The following is a 25,422-nucleotide window of genomic DNA, read 5'->3' on the forward strand; positions in this document are numbered from 1 at the left end:
ATTCCCAAATAAATTAGTTCCATTTGGCCCATATCCTTCCCTTTCCTATCCAAGTGCATTTAAAAGTCGTTAATGTGGCAGACTCAGTCACTTCATCTGGCCACTAGTGTCTGTGTGAGCACCCTCTGTTAGACCACTTCATTGCAATCAAGTCAGCCCTTATCTGCTCATGGGCTTTCTGCAGCAAATGAATCTCAAACCTTTTTGTCATCCCAAACCCCTCATGTCCTGGGGTCCTCTCAGATCAGACTCTGGATGAATACTTTCCTGAAGGACTATCTTACCAGAATGTCATAGAAGGGGAGCATTGAACCATGGAACTACTGAGAGGTTGGGCTATGTTTGTGCTAATTTTGAAATCTCTATTTCAGGAAAATCATGAAGATGAGCGGAAACGGAGTAGGTCAGACAGCGAAATGAGCATGGTCAGTCTGCTTTCTGTGCACGCAAATTGCACACTGTTGTAATGAATGTGTGTCGTCAAATTCAGCTCGGGTGCCAGCTTGTACAATGCATAAAAACTGCACGTTATTGCAGACTGGGACATCCATACTAAAATTCACTTTGAGAAAATGTCAAATGTGTTTGTCTTCTGCAGCCTGAGATTTATTTCTTCCACGTACATCGAAACATGCAGTGAAATGTGTCATTTGCATTGATAGCTAGCACTGCCTAAGGAAGTGCTGGGGGTAGTCCTAAGTGTCGCCACGCATTCCAGCGTCAACATAGCATACCCACAATTCCTTGTCAGTTTCTCACTCTAAAAGGATGGTAGCTTTTCCCCCTCTGGGACAGCTCCTTCACTGGATGCTAAAAGAGCCACATTCTCCCTCTGTCCTTGAGGAAAATAATCTGTCTTTCATTTTCTACCTGCGATGGACTTGAAGTTTGCAGTGCCGGGAATTGTAGCTCACACTGTCAGGGATCTCACTATCTTGTCAGGTTCCATTTTCTCTCTTTGACTTTGAAATTAAACCCATATTAAGTGAAGTACTGTAGACGCTGGAAGTCTGAAGTGGCTGGTTGAAATATTGGGTTCATACCAGCTCCATGTGCAAGCAATCCAGCAATTCCTACTTCTCTGCCAAGCTTAGCAAATTCTTTCCTTTCAGATGTTTACTTAGCTCCTTTTTATCACAAATGTAATATATCATTACATTTAGGCAGGATTCTGACTTGGAGTTGTTCAGTGATAATCCTGCAGGTAGTAACTTCATACCACTTGCTCTTTAACCATTTTCCAAATCTGCTCCGGTATTTCTCTGCTAGTTCATTCCACACCATAACCATTCATTGGTTTAAAACAAAATCTTCCTGTCACTTTGGGTTCTTTATTCAACAGTTTTTGATCCTTCTGCCAGTGGGATCAATGTCTTTAACATTTTATAGTTAAACATTTCATGTTTTTATGTTCTTTCGATTTAGAGGAGAAGGCCCAGGCTTCTGTCTCTCCACATAATTGAAATCCCTCATTCATGGAATCTTTAAGGTCATACGTTTCCGCTAATATTGGCATCCAAAGCTCAGTGCGCCATCACGATTCTGGTCGAACCAGTGAAGGTTCTTCATAACGTTATTGCTTTTGTACTCTATGCCTTTGTTTTGAATGCTCAGTATTCTTTCTGCTTTTTTTAAACAACTTGACCATTAGACACGAGCAGAATTAGGCCATTCAGCCCATCAAGTCCGCTCCATTTCATCATGGCTGATCCCGGATCCCATTCAACCCCATACACCTGCCCTCTCACAATATCCCTTGATGCCCCGACCAATCAGAAATCTATCAACTTCTGCTTTAAATATACCCATAGACTTGTCCTCCACCTGCAGTCTGTGGCAGCGTTCCACAGATTCACCACTCTTTGGCTAAAACAAAAATTCCCCCTTGTGATTTAAAAGGCTGCCCTTCAATTTTGAGGCTGTGTCCTCTAGTTCTGGATACTCCCACCAGAGGAAATAGCCTCTCTGCATCCACCTTATCTAATCCTTTCAACGTTGGTAAGTTTCAATGAGATCCCCAGGCATTCTTTTTCTTTTAAGTTTCAGTGAGTACAGGCCCAAAGCTGTCAAACACTCCTTGTATGCCAACCCCTTCATTCCTGGAATCATCCTTGTGAACCTCCTCTGGACTCTTTCCAATGACAATACTTCCTTTTTGAGATGAGGAACCCAAGTCTGTTGACAATTCTCCAAGTGCGGCCTTACTAGTGTCTTATAAAGCTTCAGCATTATTTCCTTGTTTTTATATTCTACTCCCCTTGAAATAAACGCTAACATTGCATTTGCCGCCTTTATCACAGACTCATCCTGTGAATTAACTTTCTGCGATTCTTGCACGAGGACTCCTAAGTTCCTTTGCATCTCTGATGCTTGAATTTTTCCTCATTTAGATAATAGTCTGCACTGTTGTTCCTTTTACCAAAATGCATTATCATACATTTCCCAGCAATGTATTCCATCTGCCACTTTTTTATTCCTCATTCTTCCAACTTGTCTAGGTCTTGCTGCAATCGCGTGGCTTCCTCAGCACTACCTACCCTTCCACCTATCTTCATATCAACCACAAACTTTGCCACAAAGCCATCAATTCTACTATCTAAATCATTGACAATGTAAAAAGTAGCGGTCCCAATACTGATCTTGGGGGAACACCACTAGTCACTGGCAGCCAACTAGAAAAGCCCCCCTTTATTCCCTCTCACTGTGCTTCTGTCAAGCTTGGTCAAGTTGTATTGCTGTCTTCATGAGCAATCTTCTAGGATTGTGCCCCCAGTCCCCTGCTTGTATTCTGCTTTTCCTACCAAGATGTGGCACTTCAAATTTCTTGGCATTACTTCTTAGTTTTATTTCGGTAGTACGGACCCCTTGGGGATCTCACTGTGCACTTCTCTCAAGCTTTAAGTCAGACTTTCATTATTGACTTTTCCTATACTTTAGGCAGTTTTGTGCTGCAGCTGCCTTTATTCTATGGTGTTATATGATCTGTTTTTACCATAAGCCCAGTAAGTGCACCATATCACAGGCATTTTGGTGGGTGGTCTATATATAACACACAAACTGCATTTCCTTCAATGGCATTTACTTCATTAATAAAGTTAATTAAACACTCTTTATCTTTAACAGTCTGTACTAGCTTTCTGTTAGTCCGCACTTGTCCAAGTGACAACTAATTTGGTTCCCGATTATATTTCCTGAACTTTTCCCACAACCAAGATTAGACTGATCTTGTTCCTGGGTTTGTATTTATACCATTTTGTTTGAATGTGAGTGTACTGTTGCACCACCCCAATTGGATGGTTATGGTCAAGTCCTTTGCAGTTTCCTCTCTTAGCAACTGAGGATATGTTGCTTCTGGGCCGAATGATTTATTCACTGCAGCTGCCATTTCTGGTCTCTCCTTTAGCAATTCTTGACCCATTCAGAATCACAGCAGTATCTTGCTTAGAGATTCCAACAATTTCTTCTTTAAGGTTCATTTGTTTTCTTAACCGTGCTCTCTACCTTTGAATTAGATTTCTGATTTAGTCTCTGATCAGTCTTGCCTCCCCGTTTACAATACATTTCCTGTTCATGTGCTAGTAGAATATTTTTGGACTTTCTTTTACTTCCATTGTTGCTTCTTTTCCGTTTCCTTTGCCTCTCACTTCAATTTTCACTTCTCTTCTGAGCTTCATGTCATCAGCCTCATTCCTGGCTGTGTTTACAGCCTATCATCTATCATGTGCTGTTTTTTCCTGTTCTGTTTTCAACCTTATTTTTGTCGTCCATAACTTTTAATTTCTTGACTGTTCCTTCGTGGGAATGTGCCGACACTCAAGATAAAGGCCTTCTGTGATTCAATTAGTTTTGATTGCCTAGCTTTGACTCTAATTTACCCAGGCAGGCTTTTTCTCTTATGACTATTTTTACCTTTGGTCTATAGCGGTTAGAGTGATGCTATTACATCTTGGGCGTTGGAGTTCGGAGTTCAATCTGTAAGGGGTTTGTACGTCCTCCCCGGAATACATTGGTTTCCTCCCACAGTCCAAAGATGTACCATTTAGTAGGTTATTTGGTCATTATAATTTGTCCTGTGATTAGGCTAAAGATTAAATTGGTTGGTTGCTGGCGGCGCAGCTCAAAGGGCCTATTCCGTCCTAAATCTCTAGATAAAAGGTTTCAAACATATGTGCCCATTAGTGTGCCCACTAGCAAGTCTGTATCTGGATATCTGAAGTTCCCAGTTATAGTCACTGCTTTAGTTTTGCACATTTCTTCAAATTTGCCTCTCCATATAAACATATAGCAAGCATCTATTAGATCGTGCATTGATTGTGGTTAATAAATACTATTTCAGTTTGATATAAGAATGTGATTTGGTAGAATGTGTATTTGGGAACATAGTGGGGGAAGTTTGATACGGAATGATCTGTAAAAGGGTGGAGGGCAAGTAATTAAAATGTCTACCTCCTTCCCATTTGCCATTCACATCTCTTTTCTGCTTTTTTTTCCCATCCTGCAGTCCCCTGCAAAGGTTCTTGGCAAGACTCACCATGGTAACAATCTCCCTCCATCCATTTCTATTTCTCAGAGTGCGCAGGGGTCGAACATCACAAAAACGCCGACCCTGCCCTCAAATGGATCCAGCAATGGGGGAAATAAACTGCTACAAACCAGCAAAAGCTACTCTCTGTAAGTGCAGATACCTCGGTGAGGACATCTAGCATACATGATTAACCCTCATCTGCAGTACTGTAAAATGTTTTGCTCTTTAATATGGCCTTTGTACATTTATAGGGAAGTACCCTGTCAGTCTCCCTCAGGAAAAAATTAGTGCTGTATAAATCATTATCAATGAAGCATACTCAGGGCTGGGTTTGTTAAATTTGATTTTGTTTTACACTTCAGCATCAAATATTGAAGAGTTCATTCCTTCTCCAGGGGTTAGTCTGTAATCTAAACTGATGTTCTAATGCATTACTGAGGGAGTACTATGTTGCCTGAGACTCCATTTTCTCTGGTGATTCAGTGACCATTACAAATCTTATTGCATGTTCGTAGAACATAACCTTTTGAATACACGGCTTAAAGTCTCTCTTCAAAGAGTTTTTTAAACAACTGTTTGCTGTTTTGGGGACCTTGTTGCATCTTAATTGGTAACTGTGTTATGTTGTAATGAGAACTGGAGGTGACTAGGGAGCTTTAGGTAAAAGAACCCCCAGGAGGCAGTTCTCACAATATGATTGAGTTCAACTTGAAATTTGGTAGGGAGAAAGTAAAGTCTGACGTAGCATTGTTTCAGTATAGTAAAGGAAATTACAGTGGTATGAGAAGGGAGTTGGCCAAAGTAAATTGGAAGGAGATGTTGGCAGGGATGACAGTAGAGCAGCAATGGTGTGAATTTCTGGGAAAAATGAGGAAGGTGCAGGATAGATGTATTCCAAAAACAAAGAAATACTCAAATGGCAAAATAGTACAACAATGGCTGATGAGGGAAGTCAAATCTAATGTAAAAGCAAAAGAGAGGGCATACAGCTGAACAGAAATTAGTCAGAAGACAGAAGATTGGGAAGCTTTTAAAAACCTACAGAGAGCAACTAAAAGAGTCATTAGGAAGAAAAAGATGAAATACGAAAGCAAGCTAGCAAACAATATCAGAATGAATAGTAAAAGCTATTTCAAATATGTAAAATTAAAAGTGAGAGTGGAAATAGACTGGAAAATGAGACTGGAGGAATAATGGAGGACAAGGAGATGGCAAATAAACTAAATGAGTATTTTGTATTAGTCTTCACTGTAGAGGACACTAGCAGTGTGCCAGATGTTGAAGGGTGCGAGGGAAGAGAAGTGAGCGGAGTTACTATTACAAGGGAGAAGGTGCTCAAAAATCTGAAAGACCTCGGGGTACATAAGTCACCTGGACCAGATGAAACGCAGCCTAAGGTTCTGAGAGGGGTAGTGGTAGAGATTGTCTAGGCATTAGTAATGATCTTTCAAAAATCATTGTACTCTGGCATGATGCCAAAGGACTGGAGAATTGCAAATGTCACTCTCTTTAAAGGAGATTATAGACCAGTTAGCCTGACCTCAGTGGTTGGGAAGGTGTTGGAGTCAATTTTTAAGGATGAGGTTATGGAGTACTTGGTAACATAGGATAAGGTCATCATGATTTCCTTAAGGGAAAATCTTGCTTGATGAACCTGTTGGAATTCTTTGAGGAGCTTACAAGTAGGATAGATAAAGGGGATGCATTGGATGATGCATACTTGGACTTTCAGAAGGCCTTTGACAAGGTGCCATACATGAAGCTGCTTTCCAAGTTAAGAGCCCATGGTATTACAGGAAAGTTTACTGGCATGGATAGCACATTGTCTGATTGGTAGGAGGTAGCGAGTGGGAATAAAAGTATTCTTTTCTGTTTGGCTGCCGGTAAGTAGTGATGTTCTGCAGGGATCGGTGTTGGGACCACTTCTTTTTATGCTGTCTATCACTGATTTAGATGAAGGAATAGATTACTTTGTTGCCAGGTTTGCAGATAATACGAAGATTGGTAGAGAGGCGAGTAGTTTTGAGGAAATGGGTAGGCTGCAGAAGGACTGAGACAGATTGGGAGAATTGGCAAGAAAGTGGCAAATGAAATACAATGTTTGAAAATTCATGGTCATACACTTTGGTACAAGAAATAAATATGCAGACTGTTTTCTCAACAGGGAGAAAATCCAAAAGTCTGAGATGCAAAGGGACTTGGGAGTCCTTATGCAGAACAACCTTGCACGTAGAGTTGGTGGTGAGGAAGTCAAATGCACTGTTAACATTCATTTCAAGTGGTCTAGAATACAAGAGCAGGGATGTGATGCTGAGGCTTTATAGGGTACTGGTGAGGCCTCGCCTTGAGCATTGTGAACAGTTTTGGGCTTCTCATCCAAGAAAAGATGTGCTGGCATTGGAGAGTGTTCAGAGGAGGTTCACAAGGATGATTCCAGGAATGAAAAGGTTATTATGTGAGGATCATTTGATGACTCTGGGACTGTACTTGCTGGAATTTGGAAGGATGGAGAGGGGAATTAATTGAAACCTTTCAAATGTTGAAAGGGCTGGACATGGTAGATGTAGAAAGGATGTTTCCCATGGTGTGGGAGTTTAGGACAAGAGGGCACAGCCTCAGAATAGAGGAGTGTCCATTTAAACAGATATGGAGACAGATAGTTTAGCTACAGTGTGGTGAACTTGTGGCATTTATTACCACAGGCAGCTGTGGAGGCCAGGCCTTTGGGTGTATATATAAGGCAGAGCTTGCTAGGTTCTTAATTGGACACAACATCAAAGGTTATGCGGGGGGGGGGGGGGGAGAAGGCTGGTGAGCGAGGCTGAGGAGGGGAGAGAAGGATTAGCCATGATTGAATGGCAGAGCAGACTCAATGGGCCAAATCGCTTAATTCTGCTCCCATATCTTATGGTCTGTGGATACTTTAATGATCAAAAAAGTGTTAATGTGGTTAAAGCCACCTAGTGTATTCTGTAGTTTCATGATTCAATTAAATATCAGAGAATGTATGCAAAATACAACCTAAATTCTTACTTTTTGCAGACATCCATGAAACAGAAAAATCCCAAAGAATAAATGACAGAAAACATTAGAACCCAAAGCCCCCTCCCTCCCTCCACTTCAGCAAAAGCAACGACCTCCCAGTACCCACCATGAAAGCAATAGCAAAGCCCCCAGAAACCATGATCTAGAGTCCATCAAAAGCTGTCCATCCCATCACTTCGACAGCTCAGACAGACAGACTCCTTCTCTCACTGTTGCGGGAGTGATATCTCTCCCACAGTAGTGAGAGGGAAGACCAACAGCTCTCTCAACATGCTGGAGGAACTCAGCAGGTTGGGCAGCATCCGTGGAAAAGATCGGTCGACGTTTCGGGCCAGAACCCTTCGTCAGGACTGTAGGGGGAAGGGGCAGAGGCCCTATAAAGAAGGTGGGGGGAGGGTGGGAAGGAGAAGGCTGGTAGGTTCCAGGTGAAAAACCAGTAAGGGGAAAGATAAAGGGGTGGGGGAAGGGAGGCAGGGAAGTGATAGGCAGGAAGGTGAAGAAAGAATAGGGGAAAACACAATGGGTAGTGGGAGGAGGCGGAGCCAAGAGGGAGGAGGTAGGTAGCTGGGGGAGGGGGCAGAGTGCAGGGATAGGGGAAGGGAGGGGGAGGGAATTACCGGAAGTTGGAGAATTCTATGTTCATACCAAGGGGCTGGAGACTACCTAGATGGTATATGAGGTGTTACAGCTCGCTGTTTCAATGTTACAATCTGTACCATTGCTTATTAGTGTTCCCTTGACTTGAGGACCAGCAGATGCTATTAATGTTCTGCTGGGAAAGAAATCTGGTATGTTATTGTTCTGATCTGTTTGATTGTAGAATCACCACTGTTGCGCACAGCTAACTGCCACCTGATTTCAGGGGAATTAGGGATGGATGATAAATGAACTGCTACTGATTACCTTGTCCAATTAATGGACAATTTCAGAATCCGGTTTATTATCACTGAAGTGTTGTGAAATTTGTTTTGTGACAGCAGTACAGTGCATGACAAATTACTATGTTTTTAAAAATAAAGATGCAAAAGAGGAATGGGTTCATTGACCATTTAGAAATCTGATGGCAGAGGGAAAGAAGCTGTTCCTGAAACATTGAATGTGGGCCTTCAGGCTCCTGTACCACCTCTCCAATGGTGATAACAAGAAGAGGGCATGTTTTGGGTGGTGAGGATCCTTAATGATGGATGCCACTGCCTTAAGGCACCACCTCTTGAACATGTCCTCAATGATGCAGAGTGCTGGAGCTTGCTGAGCTTTTTCTAATCCTTTGCATTGGAACCTCCATACCAGGCAGTGATGCATCCGGTTAGTGTTCTCTGCTATACATCTGTAGAAATTTACAAAGTCTTTTGGTGAAATCTCAAACTCTTAAGGAAGTAGAACTACTGTTGTGCTTTTGTGATTGCATCAGTATTTTGGGCCCAGCATAGATCCACTGATATGTTGATGCACAGGAACTTGAAGCTGTTCATCCTTTCCACTGCTGACCCCTTGATGGGGATGGGTGTGTGTTCTTCTGACTTCCCCTTCCTGGAATCTATAATTAATTCCTTGGTCTTTCTGATGTTATTGTGACACGACTCAACCAGCCGATCCTTGCACCACCTTGTTGCCATTTCAGATTCTGCCAACATCAGAAGTGTCTTCGGCAAATATGTAGATGGTGTTTCAGCTACGCTTAATCATACAGTGATGAGTGTAGGACAGCAGGCCAAGTATGCCTCTGTGAAGTTCACTGTGTTGAATGTTAGATGTTATTTATGATCCACATCGACTGTGGTCTCCTAACAAGGACATCCAGTTGCAAAGGGAGGTACTGAGGCCCAGTTTTGAAACTTGTTTAGTACTGAGGGGATGACTGTACTGAATCAATAAACAGTAATCTGACATATGGTTTGCTATTATTTAGGTGCTCCAGAGCCAAGTGGAGAGCCAGTGAGATTGTCCGCCATAGACTAGTTGTGCTCAGGCAGGAGTAGATTCTAATCGACCATCCTCTCGAAGCATTTCATTACAGCAAATGTAAGTGCTATCAAGTGATAGCTCACCCTGCTCTTAGATATTGGTATGATCACTGCCTGTTTGAAGCAGGTAGGAACGTCCAACTGTAGTAGTGAGAGGTTGAAGGTGTTCTTGAACACTCTAGCCAGTTGGTAGGCACAGATTTTTTGGTACCCTGCTGACTAAATGGCCTGACATTTCGGGTTCACACTCTTGAAGGATGTTCTGACATCGGCCTCCAAGGCTGTTCATGGGGTTGGAAGATGCTATGGGGATTTGCACCAGTGTAGTGTTGTTCTCTTTCAAAACATGCATAAAGGAAGAGCAGCTTTGCTACCATTTATGGTATTAAGTTTTGCCTTATAAGAAGTAAATGCATTAAACCCTGCCACATCTGTCATGCACCCAATTGCATCTCTAACTTCACCCAGAATGACCTTTTTGCTCTCACGATGCCGCCTTGTGGGTTGAACCTGGACTACATGTATGACTCTGGATTGCTAGTCTTGAATCCCACAGACATAGCCCACAGCAGCCTGGTGCATTCATGGTTTCTTGTTTGGGAAAACTCTTGTGTTCTTAAAAACAGGCGGCCATTTACTCAGGTACTGATGAAGTCAGTGGGTGTTGCATATTCATTTGGATCTGAAGATGCGTTCCTGAATATGGTCCAGTCTACAAGGCAGTTCTGTTAATGGTCTTCTGCCTCCTTTGACTATACCTTCACTAACCTCATTGGTGGTAAAGTTCTCAGTCTCTGCCGGGAGTAGAAGTATGGCCAGGTGATTGGACTTGTCAACACATCTTTGATGTTGTTACAGTTATTCTGTTGGATTTTCTCTGATTCTGCAGGTTTAGTACTGAGGTGATGGTGTGTCAGATGTTGGTGATAGTGTCAGATTTCTTCTGGCTAGTCTGGTTGAAGTTCCCCTTGATTATGAAGGCATCAGGGTGTGCTGTCTTGTGACAGATGACCATGCTGCTCAGCTCCTCTGGTGCCAGCTTAATGTTTGTCAGGGAAGATAATATCACTTGACAACCAGATCTACAAGGTTGGGGGAGCAGGATTGCGAGCTGCTACGTCTGTGCAGCACAGAGGGTTACTCCTGAATCAAATGCTGCCACATCTGCCTTTACCTAATGCCACTGTCCGGTCCATGCAGTGGACGGTGAATCCCTGCGACTGGAGTGGAGTCCTGGGGGTGAGCCATGTCTCTGAAGCAGAGTACACAGCAGTCCCTAATGTCCCTTTGGTACTGTAATCTTGCTCTGAGGTCTTCAGTTTTATTTTCCAGAGACTACGTTGGCCAAGAGGATGGTGGGGAGGTGGAGGGAGGGGCTAATGTCCCTGCATTTCAGTTTTACCTGCAGTCACTTCCTTACCCTCTCCCTTCTGGCAGCCATATTTCCTGAGATAATGGAGACATCCCCTGAACTTGCAGCTGCCTCACTTGTTCCATGGTGGTCTGGATTCCTGGGTCCGCAGATTCTGAAATCCCTAGCTATTTGAATTAACCTAAAAGTGTTACTACAGTGAAAGCCTGCAGCTTTCAGCTGTTGTAGTTGTAAAGGGATTGTAGTGGATTCCGGTTAATTTGGACACATCAGGACCAGTACATTTTGTCCCAGTTAAGTGGCTATCCTAATTAGCCAAAGTTTAATAGAAATAGTTAAGGTATTAAAAAAGAAAACTGAGTAACACATTACGTATTTAAATGAAATACAGAATGAATTACAATACTACCATTGGTACTACAGTACTATAAAACTGCATTAGTTACTAACAGTATTGTGTAGGAATTCAGTCGCTATACGCAATGAACAAACTCAGCACAGACACCTTGTACAGGTAATGGACCGCCTTCATACAATGCATCCTCCAAATCTTCATTGTAACATTCAAGATGACTGATGATAGATATATTCAAATTCTTCGTAGTACTTAACTTGTTAAAGTAGTGAAATTGTTTCATTTTCACTCCAGCCTATTTCTGGGATCTCCAAGCCCGAACGTTTGAAACTTAAGTGGACAAAAAAAATTCAGAATTGTCTTGTTGCTTATTTCTTGCCAACTATCAGTTCAAAACAAAAATCACCTTTTTGAAAATGCACCTGATGCTATTTAAAAATGGTTCTCTTTAAGCAGTGTAGTGTCTTAATGGCCTCACAAGTGCGCACGACTAGTGCTAATTAGAACCTGTTCGGCTAGTCTCCTGCCCCATTTAAGTGGCATAGTTACCCAAATAAACAAAGGGAAATCAGGCAATGTTCTTGATTTGGTTTTTTGTTCTTAAAGAGTTGTCCCAAATAAGCAGCTGCCTGATTAACTGATGGTCCTAATAACCAGAATCCACTGTATTTAATGGTCCCTTTGGAAGCTCTACACAAAAGGGCACCCTCCCCCCACCCCCATTTTTTTCCCACTGCATTTTTTAAAAATTTGAAAACTAAACTGTCTACTTCCAGAGAAAAATAAGTATAAAATTCAGTTGTTCTTAGTGTGGTTCTGGCCTGTATTCTGGTACATTTAGACCCAAGATGCAGAGACTGTCACAACGGCATGATTAGGAAGTGTCCAGGAATGCCTGCTTACTTTCTCCAGATTCGGGTTGGCTTCTGTTTTGATGGTTACTGAGCAGCATTTGCAGAGTATTTGCCAGCTTGTCCACCTGTATGTGAGGCCAAATACTAGGAAGAAAGAAAATGTAAATGTACTTCATTACAAGCTCCTTTTGGGAATGGTTAAATTCCCTTTTGCCTTAGAAAAGGCAAATGGAAACTCACTGTAGTTTATGGAGTTATGTGGCTTAATTGACAATGATTTCCTTTGAAAATGTTTGAACTCTGCCTGGTACCCTCTCTTTCTGAGCTGATGGTGTTGGTATAGCCGTCCTTGTATGAAGGGTTTTGCATCTATCATTCCCTAAAACAATTCATGGAACTATTGGGAAAGATACCAAAATGGCTTTGAGGTATTTAATGAATGTGTACAAGAGGTTACTATTTGGGATGGTGATAATATTTTGGAATTTTGTACCATTCTAAAACCTTAGTAGATCAAAGATTGCTGCTTTAATCTATAAAGACATGAGATTCTACGGATGCTGGAAATCCAGGGTAACACACAAAATGCTGGAGGAGCTCAGCAGAACAGGCAGAACCTATGGAGAAGAATAAAGAGCAAACATTTTGGGCTGAGGTGTCTCCTTCTTGATAAAGGGTTTCAGACTGAAGCATTGGCTCTTTATCCCTGTCCATAGGTGTTGCCTGACCTGCTGAGTTTCTCCAGCATTTTGTGTGAGTGTGTTCCTGCTTTAATATGATGGTTCCAGAGATTGGATTTATATGCATTCAAAACATTATATTTGGGTGGAAATGTAAGGATAATTCTTGAGTATCAAAATTGAGTTGTAAGTAAAACGTATTTTCAATCAGAACAAGAAAGCCCAGCTTAAAAGCAGATTCTTGATGCGGTGATGGGAGAATTACTTCATACTGGACTGTAAAACCCTGCAAAAACCCTGCAAAAACTGAAGTTGAGGGTTGGTAGAAAACTTTAACATTGGGATTCAGTCAGGCAAAGATGAGCATTGCTGCTGATCTGAGATAATGGATTAAAGCTGCAAGTCATCTGATCTACAGAACTGAAAAACATTGATGGACTAAAGATTTGTTTCTTTAAGAGGGTGGTCTAAGTTAGCAGGAATCGGAATGGGCAGAGTAGGTTGATGGACCAGCAACCTGGATCAATCTCAGGACGAAGCATGTTGTGATGCTCTTGTTCAGATTGGTTCAGTGATTTGAGGAAATGGGTGTCATTGAAGATTTTCTCGTACCTATTTTCCAGGACGCAAGGGACGAACTCAGGTTCTGCCTATGCAGCTGCTGTGGCAGCAGGAACCACCACAATCAACACCACCAGCTCATTCCAGCCAAGACCTGCCAATGCGGTGCCCATTCCCACCAGCAAGCAGCAAAATGGGACTGCAAGTATGTAATACTGTCCACTTGCTCTGCACTTGTTCTGCCTTGGCAAGTATACTCCTGAGGATTATTGGTGCAAATTTGGTGGGGACAAAGTGGTGCAGTGCCTTTCCCACTAATCCAAAGGCCGAATTTAGACCCATGTCAAATGATTTTGGAATAATTGCAGTCGAGTCAGATGGGTTAGATGCAGAGTGAACAGCCATCACTATGCTTCAATAAATAGCCTCGTCCTCCACTTCAAGGAAAAACTTTTGGTGGGAGATTTACACTGCATCTGACCCATGATGTTCCTCACTTTGAGTGTGTGCTAAATATTTGAAACCCACTGCCCAGTTTTCCTGAATAAAATGCATATAAGCTCGGTGGTAGTGCATTCACCTCTGAGGCAGATGATTGCAAGTTCAAACATTTCTAAAACAGATTATTTTTGTTGTTATTGTTTATGGGACCATTCTGTGTTCAGTGGCAATCATGTTGCCACAATGCTGTAATAACTGTACTTTGAAAAGTGGTTAAGTGCAAAAATTTTAAAATGAGAATGAAAGAGGTGATATAAAGCTAGATGATGAAGAGGAGGCAAAGATGAATTGGGAATGTAGATGAATGGATGAGGACTTAGAAGATGGGGTGTAATGTAGAAAATGAGGCTCCATTTTCAAAGGTGAGTATTTTCTTTCAAATGGGAGGAGATTGAAAGATGTTCAGAGGGATCTGGTTGTCCTTGTAGATGAGTCACAGAAGCTTAATGTGCAGGCACAGCAAGCAATTAAGCACATCGTATGTTTTCCTTTTGAAAGAGAATTTGAGTTCATGTTGCTCTAAATATATAGAGTGCTAATGAAACCAGGTTTAAATGGGACAGATACAAGGTTGATGCTTTCTCTGGCTGGGCGTGTGAGAAACCAGGGGTCACATTGTCAGAAAAATGAGAAGAGACCTCACCTAGTCAGCGATAAATCTGTGGAGTTCTTTTCTCAAGACTGCTATAAAGACTCAGTTGTATACTCCAGGTATAAATGGAATTAGTGCAGGAAAATTGTGTGGATGTAAAAGATTAACCATGATTGTCCTGTGGACCAACCATGAAAGATTAAAGGAGGATGCGAGGTGATTTGATAAAGGTGAACAAGATGGTAAGAGACATAGATCGAGTGGGAAGCCAGAGACTTTCCTAGTGGAAGTAGATAATACAAGGGAGAATAATTTTAAGGTGATTGGAGGAAATTATAGGGGGAATGTCATAGGTAAGTTTTTTTTACATTGTGCAGTGCACTGTCAGGGCTGGTGGTTGAGGTGGATGCGTTAGGGGTGTTTAAGAAACTTTTAGCTGGACACATGGATGATAGAAAAATAGGGGGTTGTATAGGAGAATAGGTTAGGTTATTCTTAGGGTAGGTTATAGGTTTGGCACAACATTGTGGGCTAAAGGGTCTGTACTGTGCTGTCATATTCTATGTTTACGAATGCCCTACTCCTGTTTCTCAAATGCAATTCATTAGCCTTCATAAGAAACAAAGGTGTTTTCCCATTCAAAAAAAACTATCCCAAGTAATTGTGGTAGCTACCTTATTGGATTCTTGTAGAGAGCCCCAGGTGTTGCTACTGAGCATATCTAATTTCACTACAGTTAATCCTGGACCCTTCTACATAAGCTGCATTATGTTTTACAGGTTATAGTGCTGTTGTTGCTGAGAACAGTGTGGAACATCAAAATAGCTACAGTCTTCCCTCTAGTACAAACAGTCAGCCAAGTGGCACAACACCCATCCAGAATAATGTGTGAGTATCTGAGCACCAGTCCAGTCTGTTACACTCTTCACTGGTGCTGCGGGAAGCAGTAGTGGCACATTGAACAACTGACTGATTCGTTAATCCTCTCAATGCTGTTGCCTTGCCCATTTATGCCAGTACTTATTCTCTTTGATCATTTTAATACTTAATAATTTGATTCTTGGTGGCCCAGGCTCTTCAGTTCTCTGCTTTGGGGTTGTTGGGTTAGGAAAGAAAAGGTTGCAAAGTTCAAGTCAAGTTTATTGTTATTTCACTATATACATGTATATAACCATATTATTATGTAACATGTAACTATATAATGTATATAGAAGTGAGACAGCATTTCTCTGGACCAGGGTGTAAGGCACAGTAGTACACATGCATAATAACTTATGAAGGTAAGAATAAAATCTGCAGGTGAATCACACGTAAATAAAGAACGAAAGTGCATAAATTAAATATTGTCTGGTACGGAATGGATGAACCAGTGACACTTCAAATGCAATTTGGCAGAGAGTTCAGAAGCCTAATGGCCTGAGGGAAGAAACTGTTTCCTGTCCTGACTGTTCTTGTTTTTATACATTGGAGTCTCCTGCCTGATGGTAGAAAAGCCAAAGAGGATGCTGGGCGGATGGGTTGCAGTTGGTTTTAATGTGTTTAGCTGTTTGTAATAAAATAAAAACTGAAGATGTTGGGGTTGCTTATCAGGTCAGGCACCATCTGTTAAGTTGCATTTCAGATCATTGTCCGTCTTCAAAACTCAGATGAGTGTCATTGATCAGAAACATAAACTTTGTTCCCTCCTGCAGCAGCTGTCTGAGTTGCCATATTTCATATTTCCAGAATTTATACTTCTGTTTTGTACTCAGTGGATTGTCGGGTTGTTAGTTTAAAAAAAATGATTTATTAATTCATGAGGGAAAAGGAACTGTTTGTAATCCATTTGGGCCTGTAGTTTTGAGCCATGTGATGTCTTCACGGTGGCCTAGCAGACTGCTGATTAATCAAGAGTGGTCTTGCAACTGCTGCATTGTTGGCATCCCAGGAGCAGGTTTACAAAAGTAAACTTACTGTCAGATTTGCTGCTGAATTCTGGACCATCTGATCAATGTACAAACCAGAAAACTGTTCATGAGGCATCCAAGTTAAATAACTTAACCTGACGTTCATGTCGATTGGTGTTAATGTAATGTTTTCTTATTGTTAGGTCTTCTAATCTGTTTTGTGAATGATTGCTTTAATTCTGTCATGCAGGAAAGAACCAGTCAGCGTATCTGTAGCCAGTACCACAAGCATTATCCCTGTACTTGCAGCCAGTCAAGTCAACACACAAGCCTCCAACTTTTCTGATCTTAAGCCAACACCAGCCATGATGAATGGGCCCTTGCCATTTGTCTCCCAGGAACTGAAGGTACGTTCAAGATAGTTAAAATGGACAGCTGATGCTGTTCTACATTTGGCACACTTTTGCTTTCCATAAACTCCACAGTTGGTGCTCTTTCATACTGGAATGCTAATAAGGAAACACTTGGTTGTCTTTCCATGGGCATCAAAGGTCCAACATTTGACATTGAGAATATTCCTTGCAAGTATTTATGCAAGAACTATAGCTTAGCAGTTAGCGTAACACTTTTACAGTTCCAGCTGTAAGTTTGAGGTTGAACGCGTTGCTGTTAGGAGTTTGTATGTTCTCCCTGTTACCACGTGGGTTTCTGGTTGCTCCAGTTTCCTCCCACATAACGAAGACATACGGTTAAAGTTGGAGAGTCAGAAGCGTGACACTTGCTCAGCACAATCTTTGCTGATTTGATTTGACATAAATGATACATTTCATTGTATATTGCGATGTACATGTGACAAATAATGCTAATCTTATAACAAAGTGGCAGTCAACAATATTTCACTGAACTCTTGCATTTCCAGCCCAACTAATTCTTTATCATTCTGTTATGTGCCATCCTGCAATTTGTAGCTAGTCTCACTGGTGTAACTGGGTTTGAAACTTGGACCCTTTGGGGTCTTGGAGAGATCGATGCTTTCACCAACAGTGGCCATAACAACTTGCAACAATGAAGTGGTACAATGCCTCCATTTTTCATAAGCTTAAGCGATTCTGCTGGAAATCCAGAGTAATGCGCACAAAATGCTCATGGAACTTAGCTGGTCAGGCAGCATGTATAGAGGGGAATAGAGTCGATATTTCAGGCCGAGCTCCTTCATCAGCACTTTTGTCTCTCAGGACCTAATGAAGGGCCTCTGCCCAAAATAGTCATTGAAAACTACAGCACAGAAACAGGCCTTTTAGCCTATGAAGTCTGTGCCAAACCATTTAAGCTGCCTAGTCCCATCGACCTGCACTCTCCATACGTCTCACGCCTATTCAAACTTCTCTCCACCACTTGTGCTGGTGGCTAGTTCTCACCACCCTTTGAGTGAAAAAGTTTCCCCTCATGTTCCCCTTAAACATTTCACCTTTCACCCTTAACCCATGACTTCTGGTTGTAGTCCCACCTAACCTCAGTGGAAAAAGCCTGCTTGCATTTACCCTATCTATACCCCTCATAACTTTGTATAACTCTGTCAAAAATATCAACAGTTTATTCCTCCCCATAGATGCCTCCACTTTTCACACTTGCTTTCTCAATGTTCTTTGTGTAATTCTCAACTTTAAATCAATCGCAGGCCTTCATTTTAAAATTTCAAGTGATGTCCTTGGACCTTGGAGTGGACATTTGAGTGATGTGTGCCTCTAGATAATTGAAACAATTTTTGTCAAAAGAATTGAACATAAGCTAAGAGGACACTGATCTGGGTTTTGAGTATAACTCTCATTTTCCACATTCCCTCTTTTCTCTCATGCCTCAATTGCACCCCTGACTGATTCTCCTTCTCCTTCGGTCTTCCTACCCTGTGAATAATTTATATTCAACGAACCTACCAGCTAGCAAGACTTTGGGATGTGAGAGTAAACTGGAGTACTTAGGAAATGCAAACTCCATATAGAGAGCAACCTCGGTCAGGATCAAACTCTAGAGTAGAGGTGGCAACTTTAGCTGCTATGTCATTAGACATTCAGGCTTTACAACTTTCTGTTAGTTCAAAAGTTATTTAGTAAAATTTAAGTTTGTCATCTTTTTCTGAGACCTAAAACTTGCTTTCATTATGGTAGGGATTTTCAACACTTTCCTGATGAGAAGAAATAGCCCCAATTCTAAAAACGAACAGAGAAAGTAGATTTATTGCTCAGATGCGCCACCTTCAGGCTGGTAAGGATGTGCCGAGATCCAGCATGCTGGAGCAGATTTGAAGCCTGCTCCAAAGTTTATCCTCCAGGAGGAGATAGTTGACTGACTCAGACCTTTAAATGCAAGTTAGCTTTTATTTCCTTGATGTTTTGATATGCTGAAGAGCAGTCCAATTGATTATTTTTCATCCAGAAACCAAACTTTAATCAAATTTTAATACGTGGAGACACAAGACTGCAGATGCTGGAATCTGGAGCAACTTAATCTGCTGGAGGAATTCAATGCGTCCAGCAGCATTGGCGAAAGGGAAGGCCTGATGCAGGGTTTTGCCCCCAAACCTCGACAGTTTCTTCAAGACACGGGATTCTGCACATGCTGGAAATCCAGAGAAGCGCAGACACAAATTATTGCGGGCTGAGACCCTGTTCTGATGAAGGGTGTCAGCCCGAAAAATCAACCATTTCACTCCATTGATGATGCCTGAGCTCCTGGGTTCCTCCAGTGTTTTTTTGTGTTGAGTTTCTTTCCTCTCATGAAAGTTGCTCAACCCACTGACTTCTTCCAGCAGGTTGTATGATGCTGTCTATGTAACATTTTGTATTCTCAAAAAGCAGCAATAGTACAAAAAAATGAAGGAAATTAAATATGTGGTCCTGATTTGGGGCTTTTACTTATGAAGATTTCCATCAGGGTGGAAGCTAACTGTAGGCAGAGTAGTTCTGTTAGGAAAATCAACAGCATTTGGAGAGGCATAATACGATTAGGAATAGTCAGCATGGCTTTGTCAAAGGCAGGTCGTTCCTTACAAGCCTGATTGAATTTTTTGAGGATGTGACTAAACACGTTGATGAAGGCAGTAGATGTAGTGTATATGGATTTCAGCAAGGCATTTGTTAACATACTCCATGCAAGGCTTACCGAGAAAGTAAGGGATCCAAGGGGACATTGCTCTGTGGATACAGAACTGGCTTGCACACAGAAGACACAGTAGAGGGGTCGTATTCTGCATGGAGGTCGGTGACCAGTGGTGTGCCTCAGGGATCTGTTCTGGGAACCCTTCTCTTCGTGATTTTTATAAATGACCTGGATGAGGAAGTGGAGGGATGGGTTAGTAAATCTGCTGATGACACAAAGGTTGGGGGTGTAGTGTATAGTGTGAAGGGCTGTCAGAGGTTATAGCGGGACATCGATAGGATGCAAAACTTGGCTGAGAAGTAGCAGATGGAGTTCAACCCAGTTAAGTGTGAGGTGGTTCATTTTGGTAGGTCAAATATGATGGCATTAATGGTAAGACTCTTGGTAGTGTGGAGGACAGCAGGATCTTGGGGTCCGAGTTCATAGAACATGCAAAGCTGCTGCGCGAGTTGAATGTGTGGTTAAGAAGGCATACGGTGTATTGGCTTTCCTCAGCCGTGGGATTGAGTTCAAGAGCCAAGAGGTAATGTTACAGCTATATAGAAACCTGCTCAGACCCCACTTGGAGTACTATGCTCAGTTCTGGTCACCTCACTACTGGAAGGATGTGGAAACTGTAGAAAGTGTGCAGAGGAGATTTACAAGGATGTTGCCTGGGTTGGGGAGCATGCTTTATGAGGATAGGTTGAGTGAACTTGACCTTTTCTCCTTGGAGAGACATGGGCTACGTCCACACTACGCCGGATAATTTTGAAAACTAAGCCTTTTCTCTTTGTTTTGACCCTCTGTCCACACTAAAACGGCGTTTTCATCCCCCGAAAACAGAGATTTTCAGAAACTGTCTTCCAGAGTGAATAAATCTGAAAACGCCTAATATCCATTGTAGTGTGTACGGGGTAACCGGAGCTTTTTAAAACCGCTGTCATGACAACACCACAACAACAATGCTTTTTCTGCTTCTGCTTGGTACTGCGCAAGCACTGCTGTACGGCTGTTATAACGCGCAGTCGGTGTGAACGGCGTGAGAGTTAAATTGTAAAGTGAGCTTTTTTGACTATTTAAAAACGCTGCCATGATGTGCCGGAACAGATGGCCGCAGCATGGCATTTCATTGTTTTCTTGAATGCAACCCCACACATAACCTAACAATTTCAGAACAGACGGCAATGAGACTGAAGCCAGAAGAGTTAGAAATGTACTCACCAACTACTTTGACCCATAGTTTACTGAATAAATAAGTATACTCACTTTGCCCTGTTTTCTGTCCTTGCTTGTATGAAGGTAGTTTACCTATTTATGCAAGTACTTCTCTGACAATAGATGTGTAACAGCCTAATGTAACATTGTATGGAAATACAAGATAACACTGATGCAGACATGTTTTATACAGTACATTTAACAAGGTGCTTTATTAATGCAACAGAGTTAGTCAGTTTTTTAATGTTCGTCGTCAGCCAGGTCATACTGTCCATGAACTCCCTGTCGGTTGCCTCCATATGCTCCAGTATTTGTTTTTTTCTAGTTTTAAGTCCTCCTGCGCGAGAACCAAGAGCAATTCCTTTGAAATTTTTTCTACTCTGTAACTGGACAAATACGCACCAAGTACACCGTTTCCTTTTCGCTTGTTTTCTGTGTGTCCTGCGCATGCCCAGTAGGAGGAGATTCGCCCAAATATCCGTCTAATGTGGACGGAGATATTTTGAAAAATGCTTAGTGTGGACACCTGTTGTTTTTACTCGAAACCGGCGTTTTCAAAATTATCCGGCGTAGTGTGGACGTAGCCATAGAATGAGAGGTGACCTGATAGAAGTGTATAAGATGATGAGAGGCATTGATTGTGTGAATAGTCAGAGGCTTTTTCCCAGGGCTGAAATGGCTAGCACGAGAGGGCACAGTTTTAAGGTGCTTGGAAGTAGGTACAGAGGAGATGTCAGGGTTAAGTTTTTTTACGCAGAGAGTAGTGAGTGTGTGGAATGGGCTGCCGGCGATGGTGGTGGAGGCGGATGTGATAGGGTCCTTTAAGAGGCTCCTTCATAGGTACATGGAGCTTAGAAAAATAGAGGGCTATGGGTAACCTGAGGTAATTTCTAAAGTAAGTGCATGTTCGGCATAACATTGTGGGCTGAAGGTCCTGTATTGTGCTGTAGGTTTTCTGTTTTTATATTTCTAACAAGCTTTTTATTTACAATGCTTATTGCATTTAATTGGCTGACATAGAATTCCCCATGATCTCTGGTGCTTTTTCCACTGGCTTTTCACACTCAGTTTTGTAAAACCAGCTGCTTGCGCCATCTCCTGTCTCTCTACAGAATCTTTTCTATTTATCAGTACTTGTGTTCACATTTTTCATCAGCCCACATTGTAACCTCTTCCAGCTCATGTTTGACCTCACCAACCTGTTTTTTTTGTTGTATTGGGTCTTGTAACAATGGACTGTCAAAACAAAAATGTAAATACCTAAACACAAGGAAATCTACAGATGCTGGAAATTCAAGCAAACATACAAAATGCTGGTGGAACACAGCAGGCTAGGCAGCAACTATAGGAAGAAGTACGGTCATCCTGACTTCATCAGTACTGATGAAGGGTCTCGGCCCGAAACGTCGACTGTACTTCTTCCTATAGATGCTGCCTGGCCTGCTGTGTTCCACCTGCATTTTGTGTGTGATGCAAATACCTTCTTGTCTGAATACTAAGTCGTTAACAGCGCATCTTCAAGCCCACATTGTAGTTAACACCAACTCCATTCAGCCAAATATGATATGTTTCAATAAGGTGGAAATGAAAAATAATTGATTTCTTGGACCCAGTAAATACTGTGTGTTTACTCAGATTTGGAATTTTGACAAGCTTTTTTGAAAACTTGCATTTAATAATTTCTATTATTTAATCAAGAATGTATTCAAGAACATAAGCAGTTCTAACAAATTACATTTTTAAAGTTTTTTTTTGCACCTCATACCTTAAGATGTCAACTTAGCACAACTGGTTCTGCTAATCTTGTACAATTTGCAAGTTTTTTTGTCGTCTTTGATCCATTCCAGTGAATGAAACCTGAAGCTTTTATGAGGTCACTACTGCAAGTGTGTGCTGATGCACAAAATAGTTTATTGCATGCCGTCACCAAGTTCTTTGAAAGTTTTGGAAATATGCCCAGTAGCTGGCCAGACATGCATCTTTTTTTTGAATACTAAGAATCTTGGATCCATTCACAGTGTGATGTTTGTCATTCAGTAATAATGACTGTAAGCTATTGAGTGACCTGGTCAAAGAGGAAATTTGATCTATGTACAAAACCATTTGTTTTCAATCATTGACAACCATCTTAATTGTATAATTTTGATAAGGTGCATATCCTAGGATATTTGGTATTTTAATTTGGTTCGTAAGTTTTCTACTGATGTACAAAATTTTCATTTAATATTAGGAATCGATAGAAATTTGCCCAGGAAAAATTGTGTGTTTAGTAGTAGCAGTAGTATATTGGGAGATGCATGAAAATAATTGATTTTGGCCTCATAATGAGCCCACAATATTTTCACAATTTAATGTTATTTCAATGCACAACAGTTTTGTGTAGTACTGTTGCTGCAAAATTTATTTTTCTGGAAGTTATTGTACCTGTTACATTGTAGTTGGCTTACTTGTATAGCATAATATAAATTGTGTTCAAATCCAACAGAAGCGCAGTCTCGTCTTGGTAGGACCATTGTCTCTGCCTGCTCCTGCCCACTGAACTCGTGTCCACATACCTCGATTTCATTCTATCCCTCTTGATTCATTCCCTTCCCACCTACATCTGTGACTCTTCACATGCTCTCGATCTCCTCAACAACTTTCAGTTCTTTGGCCCTGACTGCCTCATTTTTATCATGGATGTTCAGTCCTTGTACACTTCTGTCACCCATCAAGAAGGCCTTAAAGCTCTCTGCTTTCTCAACAAAAGAACCAACCAGTTCGCCTCCAAAACCGCCACCCTCTATCTGGCAGAACTGGTCCTCACCCTCAACAATTCAGTTCCTCCCACTTGCCCCAGACTCAGGGATAGCTCTGCCTGCCTTTTCATGGACTATGTGGAACAGTACATGTTCCAAGCCTTCCCTGGTGATACTGCCTAACTCATTCTGCTCTACATTGACTGTATCAGTGCTGCATGCACCCATGCCGAGCTCATCAATTCCATCAACTTTGCCTCCAACTTCCACCCTGCCCTTAATTCACTTGGTCCATTTCTGACCTCTCCCTCCCCTTTCTCGATCTCTCTGTCTACATATTTGGAGGAAAACTGTCTACTGGCATCTTTTATAATGCTACTGATTCCCACAGCTATCTTCACTATACCTCTTCCCACCCAGTCTCTTGTAAAAATGCTGTTCACCTTCGTCCCTGCCACATCTGATCCAAGGATGAACCTTTCCTTTCCCTGACATCAGAGATGTTGTCCTTCACAGAATGGGGTTTCCCTTCCTCCATCATTGACGCTGCCCTCACCCGTATCTCCTCCATTTCCTGGACATCCACATACACCCTTTCTTCCAGCCACCTTAACAGGTATTAGAGTTCCTCTTGTATTCACCTACCACCCCATGTGCTTCCATATCCCAACACATTATTCTCCGCACTTCTGCCATCTTAAACAGGATTCTACCACCAATCCTATCGTTTATACCCTTCCCCCTGCCCCCCACTTTCCGTGGGTTTTGCTCCCTCTGTCATTACCTTGTCCGTTCATCCTTCCCCACTAATCTCCTTCCTGACACACATCCCTGCAAGTGAGAGAAATGCTACAGCTGCCCATTCACCACCTCCCTCACCTCCATTCAGGGCCTCAAGTAGTCCTTCGTGCTAAGGCAATACCTCACCTGCAAATCTGTTGGGGTCATCTATTGTATCTGGAGCTCCCAATGTGGCCCTCTGAACACTGGTGAGACCCATTGCGAAATGGGGGACCGCTTTGTCGAGCATTTCCTCTCCGTCTGCCAAAACCGGAATTTCCTGGTGACAGTTTTAATTCCTATCCCCATTCCTGTTCCAACATGTGGGTGCATGATGTGCGCAATGAAGCAACACCTCATCCTGTCCAGGTAGCTCCCAACCTGATGGCATGAACATCAATTTCTCCTACGGGTAATTTTTCTCTTTTTTTTGCCCCCCCCCCACCTTTTCTCTTCTATTCCCCACTCTGGCCTTTTACCTTTTTTTGCCACCCCCTGGTGCCCCTCCTTCCCTTTCTCCTATGGTCCACTCTTCTGTCCTGTCAGATTACCTTTTCCGGCCCTTTACCTTTCCCACCCACTTGCCTGCACCTATCACCTTCTACTAGCAGTTGGGGTTCCAACCTGGAGTCCATGGGCCCCTTGCTTACTGATATTGGTCCATGGCATAAAAAAGGTTGGGAGCTTCTGTTATTTCGCTTGTCTCCCTTACCCTCTCCTACCTTATTCTGGCATCATTCCCCCTACCTTTCCAGTCCTGATGAAGGATCTCAGCCTGAAATGTTGACTGTTTATTTATTTCCATAGATGCTGCCTGACCTGCTGAGTTCCTGCAGGATTTTGTGTGTGTTGTTCTGGATTTCCAGCATTTGCAGTATTTTTTGTGCTTAGTGGTTTGTTTAGGGATTTCCAAAGCAGGTTTATCTGCTATAGTGCCAATCAGGGTACAGAACTGTGGGCTTGGTTTACTGAAGACTTCTCATGCCAATAAGATGGTGTCCTAGCTAAGTGTTTGCCGCAGAGAATGTTATGGTTATGCTATATCTGTGAGGACTCAAATAAAATTGTGATAGATTTTGTTTGAAAGGCTAAGAGCTGTTGGTTAGAATGTTTTGGTTGTTTACGTCACAATCTGTACTGCAGAGAGGGTAGCAGTTTGAAGGTAAACTCCAGTTTGTGCCCAATTTGCAGCTAATTTGGACTGGGAATTTCCTAA

The 25,422-nt window shown here is 42.0% G+C and overlaps 1 protein-coding gene across 2 annotated transcripts in view; it reads left to right on the forward strand.

The window, feature by feature from the left end:
* The window catches only part of cnot3a (CCR4-NOT transcription complex, subunit 3a), a 146,606-nt gene that overhangs the window by 104,380 nt on the left and 16,804 nt on the right, over positions 1 to 25,422 (forward strand). For both annotated transcript variants that reach the window (XM_063062802.1, XM_063062804.1), the window contains 5 exons: positions 372 to 425; positions 4,502 to 4,671; positions 13,419 to 13,561; positions 15,229 to 15,337; positions 16,586 to 16,742. In XM_063062802.1, coding sequence (XP_062918872.1) covers positions 372 to 425; positions 4,502 to 4,671; positions 13,419 to 13,561; positions 15,229 to 15,337; positions 16,586 to 16,742 — 633 coding nt within the window. The remainder of the gene's footprint in view (positions 1 to 371; positions 426 to 4,501; positions 4,672 to 13,418; positions 13,562 to 15,228; positions 15,338 to 16,585; positions 16,743 to 25,422) is intronic.

This window comes from Mobula hypostoma, chromosome 11 (genome assembly GCF_963921235.1).
Source record: "Mobula hypostoma chromosome 11, sMobHyp1.1, whole genome shotgun sequence".
NCBI lineage: Eukaryota > Metazoa > Chordata > Chondrichthyes > Myliobatiformes > Myliobatidae > Mobula > Mobula hypostoma.